At 50.8% G+C, this 6105-nt stretch overlaps 1 protein-coding gene across 1 annotated transcript; it reads left to right on the top strand.

Annotated features, from left to right (window-relative positions):
- The first annotated feature begins 1270 nt into the window (after nucleotides 1–1270).
- RASL11B (RAS like family 11 member B) lies at nucleotides 1271–5177 on the top strand. The gene is made up of 4 exons (XM_049831879.1): nucleotides 1271–1445; nucleotides 1530–1586; nucleotides 2661–2737; nucleotides 3583–5177. The coding sequence occupies exons 1-4, from the start codon at nucleotides 1295–1297 to the stop codon at nucleotides 4048–4050; spliced, it is 753 nt and encodes a 250-aa protein (XP_049687836.1). The 5' UTR covers nucleotides 1271–1294; the 3' UTR covers nucleotides 4051–5177.
- Nucleotides 5178–6105: the final 928 nt, after the last annotated feature.

Below are 6105 nucleotides of genomic sequence, written 5' to 3'. Positions count from 1 at the left end.
AACACAGGAGAGTGATTTTACCCTGCTCTGTTACCTCTCTTCTCGCAAGCTTTGTTTCATGCATGGGCAGGTTTTATTCCTCCATTTTGCTGCTCAAGCTCCCTGTGCTTGCGCTGGCAAGTGTTTTGAGTGCTTTACGTTGGCCACTCCCTGCTCCCAGGCTGGTTCAGTCCTCCGTTTCCCACCCCCCTCTCATTTCTATTTCTCCTTCCTTGCCTTCATCTTCTGTTGCTTCTTTAACCGTTGTCACATCCTTGCTCTACTCGGTTTCTTTTCCTATTTCTGCGCATTACAGCCGAGCTGAGGGGGCACAAACCTCTCCCAGCCTCGTCCCTTGGTTTCTGTTCTGTTCTCCGCAGTTGCTGCGGTTCTGATTTCAGTCAGGTTTAGGGAAGGGGGAAGGGGAAAGAGGAGGAAGAGGAAGGGGGGAGAGAAAAGAGAAGGTGGAAGAGGGAAGGGAAGGGGGAAGGGGAAAAGGAAGGAGGAAGAGGAAAGGGAAAGGGGAAAAGGAAGGAGGAAGAGGAAAGGGAAAGGGCAAAGAGAAAGGGAAGGGGGAAGGGGAAAGAGAAGGCGGAAGAGGAAGGGGGAAGGGGAAAAGGAAGGAGGAAGAGGAAAGGGAAGGGGGAAGGGGAAAAGGAAGGAGGAAGAGGAAAGGGAAGGGGGAAGGGGGAAGGCAAGAGAGACGAGGGAAAGGGAAGGCTCGGCTTGGCTTGCCGGAGGCGGGTGGGTGGGTAGAGGTCTGGGACTGCAGCCGTGCACAGACCGACCCCTGCCCCGGGGGGTGGGAAGAGCAGGACTCGGGTACCCCCGGCAGGGTGAAAACCAGCCAGATGACCGAGACGTTACGCCGCGCTGGGTACGCGGGAGCCTGCCCGGCGGGAGTCTGAGGCGTAACCCCAGCGCTGCCCTCCTCGGAACCGCTCGGTCGGCTGCCGCCGGTAAGCGCTGACGCGCCGGGAGCGTGGGGGCGGCGGGCAGGCGCGCGCCTGCTTCCAGGCGCCTCGCTCAGGCCCCCCAGAAACGCCTCCCTTCTGGCAGCCTTCTCCGCCCTGCCCGCGGCCACCGGCGCCCCCGCCGCCCCCTCCGCGCTTCCGCGCCGCCGCTCGCCTCTTGCCCGGCGGCGGGGCTCGGGGGCGGGGCGCGGGGGCGGGGCGCGGCGGCGGCCGGGCCCGCGCTGAGTGGCCGCCGGCAGCGGCGGGCGGGGCTTGGGGCGGGGGCGGGGGCGAGAAAAGCGCCGGGGGAGCGGACGGCGGCGGCGGCGGCGGCAGCGGGCGCGGCGGACGGCGGAGCGGCGATGCGCCTGACGCAGAGCATGTGCACCATCGCCGAGTGCGCGCCCGGCGGGGAGGGCTGCCCTCCCGCCGCCGCCGCTGCTGCTGCCGCCGCCGCCCGGCCCCGCCTCGTCAAGATCGCGGTGGTGGGGGGCAGCGGCGTGGGCAAGACAGGTGAGGGGGGGGGTGGAGCGCGGCGGCGGGGGGGGGGCGGCGGCGGAGCGCGGCTAACGGTTGCCTGTCTGTGCCTGCCCGCAGCGCTGGTGGTGCGGTTCCTCACCCGGCGGTTCATCGGCGACTACGAGAGGAACGCAGGTAGGCGAGCGGCGGCGCGGCTTTGTTCCCGCCGGGCTCGGAGATGGGGGCCTCCGCGGACGGGCGGGCGGGCGGGGGGCTTACCGGCAGGTGAGAGCGGCGGGGGGCGGGGGAGCGGCGGCTTTACCCCCGGTCGGGGTGTATGTGTGCGAGTCCTGGAGGTGAGCGTGCAAAACCCAGCGCCGAGCCAGCGTAAACGAACGGCGGTAACCGCGCGGGGTCTGCACGGGTCTCTCCACCGGCCCAGCCCACCGAGAGGTTGCGAGGCTGCAGCTCGCTTCGAAGTCGTTGCCGGTGCGGGTCCCGGTGCGGGTCCCGGTGCCCTCCGGCGACCTGGCAGCCCTCCGGCCGCGCCCGCAGCTTCGGGAGCGCCGTGCTCTGCCGCCTCTCTCCTCTCCAGCAGGGCTGGCTCCGTGCGGTGGGAACCGGCCCCTTCGAAGAAGTCTCTTAGCTAAAACGAGAAAGCGTTCTGTAAGCCGCCTAGCCTATGAATTATTCTTGGCAAGCTGAGTGCCAGCAGCTAAACGATCTAGACGGTGCCACCTCAACGGGGAAGTCGAAGAGGTGATGTTACGTACTTGCTTGAGCGTAGTACGGTGGGAACCCTAAAATAACGTGAGCGTAAAACGTACAGCAGTCTGTCGAGGAGCTGACTTGGGAAAAGCCAAACAAATGGAAAAGCCAACAAATCTTACAGGTCAGCCAGCAGAGCGCTTCACCGAAGTGTGGAAATACTAAATGACCAGCCAACTGTTCTTCCGTAGCAAAAGCTGGTTGTTTTGCACACTTGCCTCTACCATCTAAGCTAAGGCAGTCTTTAAGAAGTGATGAAGTTCCAAGTTACACATTATTAAATGCCAGGCTTCAAAACAAGCCAATGCCAAGATTAAATCCCAGGCTTCTAGTACCGGCGTAAATTTATGGGTTGTTACACGCCAAAAACCTGTAACACTGGTCCCTCACTTCATAAACGGCGATACAACTTTTCTTGCGCAACTAATGGGCAGCAGAAGCGACGTTTGTCTGTGTGTAGAGTGGTGGCTGTACTTGTGAACCTGTTGGTGTTCTTGTCAGGTAATCTCTACAGCAGGCACATCCAGATAGATGGAGAGATGTTGGCTATTCAAGTGCAAGATACTCCAGGAGTTCAGGTGAGCTAGGTGCAGCCGTGCAGTTCACCAAAGCAGCTCTGAATCTGCATGTGCGTGTGTCCCTCTGCGTGCAGCATCTTGTTACGGTCCGTTTCAAAGTTTGGTGTTCTGTGTGGGAAAGGTGGTAACTTGTATTACAGCCAGCGAAGCCAGATGTGTTGCATGCCTGTAGCACGCTGGTAGTAAAAGAAAACAATTCACTGTTATGGTGGATCCCTTGTACGCTGGAGGCCCATTGCTTTTGAGTGGCTGAACTGCTTAAGTGTCTTGTTCCTATATATTGGGAACATTAGACACAAACCCAGAAACAATTCTGTGCAAATAAGGTACACGTGAAAGAAAATGTCATGACTGCTGCCCAACAAGCTTTGTAAATGTGTATGATAGAAAGTGAAGTCTGCTATATTGTGCCTGTGCTTGTTAGTGTGTCAGATGTTAAAGTTTTGAATGTATAGACCTGAGTAATGCTGGATTGTTGCCTTTTGAACTGGGCAACACTCCAGGTCTAAATGCTTCCAGCTCATATCTTTGCTTCCCCAGACTTACTGTCTAGCCAGTTAATTTCCCATTCTGTGGAACTACAAAGTCTTTCTCTGCATGCAGAACTACTCAGGTCAATTTTCCATTTGAGTATAGCAAACTCCAGTGTTAAATTCCAGCTTTTTGCAGCTGAATCAACATATGCATTTATTCACCACGCTCGGATTAAGTTTGTACTTACAATGTGAAATGCAAATATATGTCCAAAGCTGTAAAATGCTGTTTGGCTTTACAGACTCTTAAAGGCAGGTTCCTTTAATATTTTATGACTTCAGCTATCTAATTTGAGACCATTCATTTTTCAGATCCGTGAACACAGTCTGCATTGTAATGAGCAGCTGAACAGATGCATTCGCTGGGCAGATGCCCTGGTGATTGTCTTCTCCATCACAGACTATAAGAGCTATGAACTACTCAGTCACCTTTACCATCATGTTCGACAGTTGCATCCAGGAAACGCAGTCCCTGTTGTCATTGTCGCAAACAAATCTGATCTCTTGCATATCAAAGAGGTGGAGCCTCAGCATGGACTTCAGCTGGCCAACATGCTGGGCTGTACTTTCTACGAAGTATCTGTCAGTGAAAACTACAATGACGTCTTCAATGCCTTCCATCTCCTCTGTAAAGAAGTCAGTAAACAGCAAACAACCAGCACCCCTGAGAGAAGGAGAACCTCTCTTATTCCACGACCAAAATCGCCCAACATGCAGGACCTGAAGAGAAGGTTTAAGCAAGCCCTGTCTGCCAAAGTGAGGACTGTCACTTCTGTGTGATAGCAGAGCCATTGGTCTTCCCAACGTTTAGCCTGAGATTGAAACCTGGGGTGTTTAACACTGGCATATCTAGAGTCTGAGGCATTGTGAAAGAAGGATGGTTCGGGTAGCCTTTTGCATGGCTGTAGAAGCTTCTAAGCATTTGCTTAAAAAAAGGAACAGTGGCGGATTGGAAAAGGAAAAAAAAAAACCAACAAACAAACTCTTGAAATAGTTTGAGGATGTGACTTGCAGAACAAGTATTTTCATTTGGAAAAGGAACTTTTCAGTAAATGAAACAAGCTTTCGGTTTGCCTTTTCTCCAGTTGGACAGATTTGGCTTTCATTTGTGCAGAAACAACCTTTTTTTAGCTGTAACTCAACTTGTACTTGAGCAGGGAAACACCCTGAACTGCAGTTCACTGTTAAGAAGTAACCACTTGAGTCATGTTTTCACATGGGTGAAGGACAGCATGACGTATCTGTTTAATTTTATTGCACAGTAGAACTGTTTATTTCCCATGTATTTCAAAACAAATAGCAAACATGAAATCGCTCTGTAAAAATAAGTGTAAAATAAGTGGACACAACTGGGTATCAAGAGTGTAAACAATGGTCCTTTATTTTTTTACTAGCTATGTTATTGTTGACAACTTGACCAGACTCTTTGTATGTGAAACTATTGTCTGCAGGGTGTAAACATATCCAGTTACAAATAACTTGTGGGTTTTTTTTACTGTCTGAAAAAAATACTGTCCAGACTAAATGATCCAGTATGGAGATGTGGAGGACCAAGTGTGGAGCTGGATTGATAGTCCACTAGGGCTGCCAGTGTAAGACACTTCTCTCTGTGTGCGAAAGGCACAGAAGGAACGTGGCTGTGATTCAGCTCGGTGTGAAGCACAGCTGGCTCTAGGCAATGAAGCTGGTGGCTTGTTCTGAGCTGAGCCAGTCCTCTTCATCCTTAAACACATGGCAGATTTATATATATAAATTTTTTTTTTTTTTACATTGAGCCAATGGAGTTCATAGGCTAAAGGCCTTATACACATGCACTTTAAAAAGCCAGTTGTGCTTTTGTTTAAACTGTAACTTATTTATTTTGTGTACAGTTACTCCTCATATGGAGTGGACTTTTCATTCTTACTGCCTGGTTCAACATTAAATTTTTGAATTGCATGTTTTCTTGTGTATTCTTCATGGGTGAGAAACAATGGGTAATAACCAGTAAAATGTTGAGGCAAAGTAAAAGTTTTCTCAAGGTAGTTAACATACTTTGCAGAAACAGTCAGAAGGCCTTTCCTGCCTATACTGTTGCTTTATTAGCATAAACCCCAGGGGGGGGGAGCTCTCACAACTGCTTTACAACTTCCTTTTAAGAAACTTTTAGGAGAGGAACTGAATAAGGCAGAGACCTTTCAAATTAAAATGGGATTCTTCATTTCCCCTTGTCAAAAAAAAACCCTCCCAGTGAGAAAGGAATGGTGTGAGGTAGGTCAAAAGGTGGAAGAACACCGACTATTCTATGTAAGTGACTGCCACTGTCTTTGTTAAAAAAAAAAGAAAAAGAAAAAAAAGAGAGAGAGCTTTATGTATTGAGCTATATCTCAGTGAACTTAATCAAATTACAAGTCTGCAACTATATTCATGTTTAAAGTGGCTTTACTGGGACACTTCCTGAGAAAGATGTTTGTGCTGGGACTAGGGTGACTGTGGCACAGGCTCACCTGGTTAGCACACAGCTGTAAAACCTGGTGCAGGGAAACCCTGACAAGGTCCTGCTGATGATAATCTTTTTGACCATGAGCTACTATCATCATGTGACTTAGGACTAGACTTGTGAATGAAACTGAGCTTGCCCTTCCAGTCTGAGCTTATTACCAAATACTGCTTAGCTTATTAATATAGCAGTAAACCCATTTGCCAAGGGTGGCTTTGTGTTTTGTCCTTCTCTTACCTTTTGAGTATCGTTTAGTGTCACACGCAGAGGGCTTAGACACTCCGTGCTAAGTGGTCCTGCACCTGCCCAAGCAAAGTCTCTTGTTCTGTTCCTGCTCACATGCAACTAGCAAGAGA

The sequence above is a fragment of the Accipiter gentilis genome, chromosome 3, assembly GCF_929443795.1.
Source record: "Accipiter gentilis chromosome 3, bAccGen1.1, whole genome shotgun sequence".
Classification (NCBI taxonomy): domain Eukaryota; kingdom Metazoa; phylum Chordata; class Aves; order Accipitriformes; family Accipitridae; genus Astur; species Astur gentilis.
Note: the sequence above shows the minus strand (reverse complement) of the source record. Positions and strands in the feature narration are given on the sequence as shown.

Coding starts and splice junctions, on each gene's coding strand:
- RASL11B (XM_049831879.1), top strand. CDS start 1,295: ATGCGCCTGACGCAGAGCATGTGCACCATCGCCGAGTGCGCGCCCGGC. Junction 1,446..1,529: donor CAGCGGCGTGGGCAAGACAG/GTGAGGGGGGGG, acceptor GCCTGCCCGCAG/CGCTGGTGGTGCGGTTCCTC. Junction 2,738..3,582: donor AAGATACTCCAGGAGTTCAG/GTGAGCTAGGTG, acceptor TTCATTTTTCAG/ATCCGTGAACACAGTCTGCA.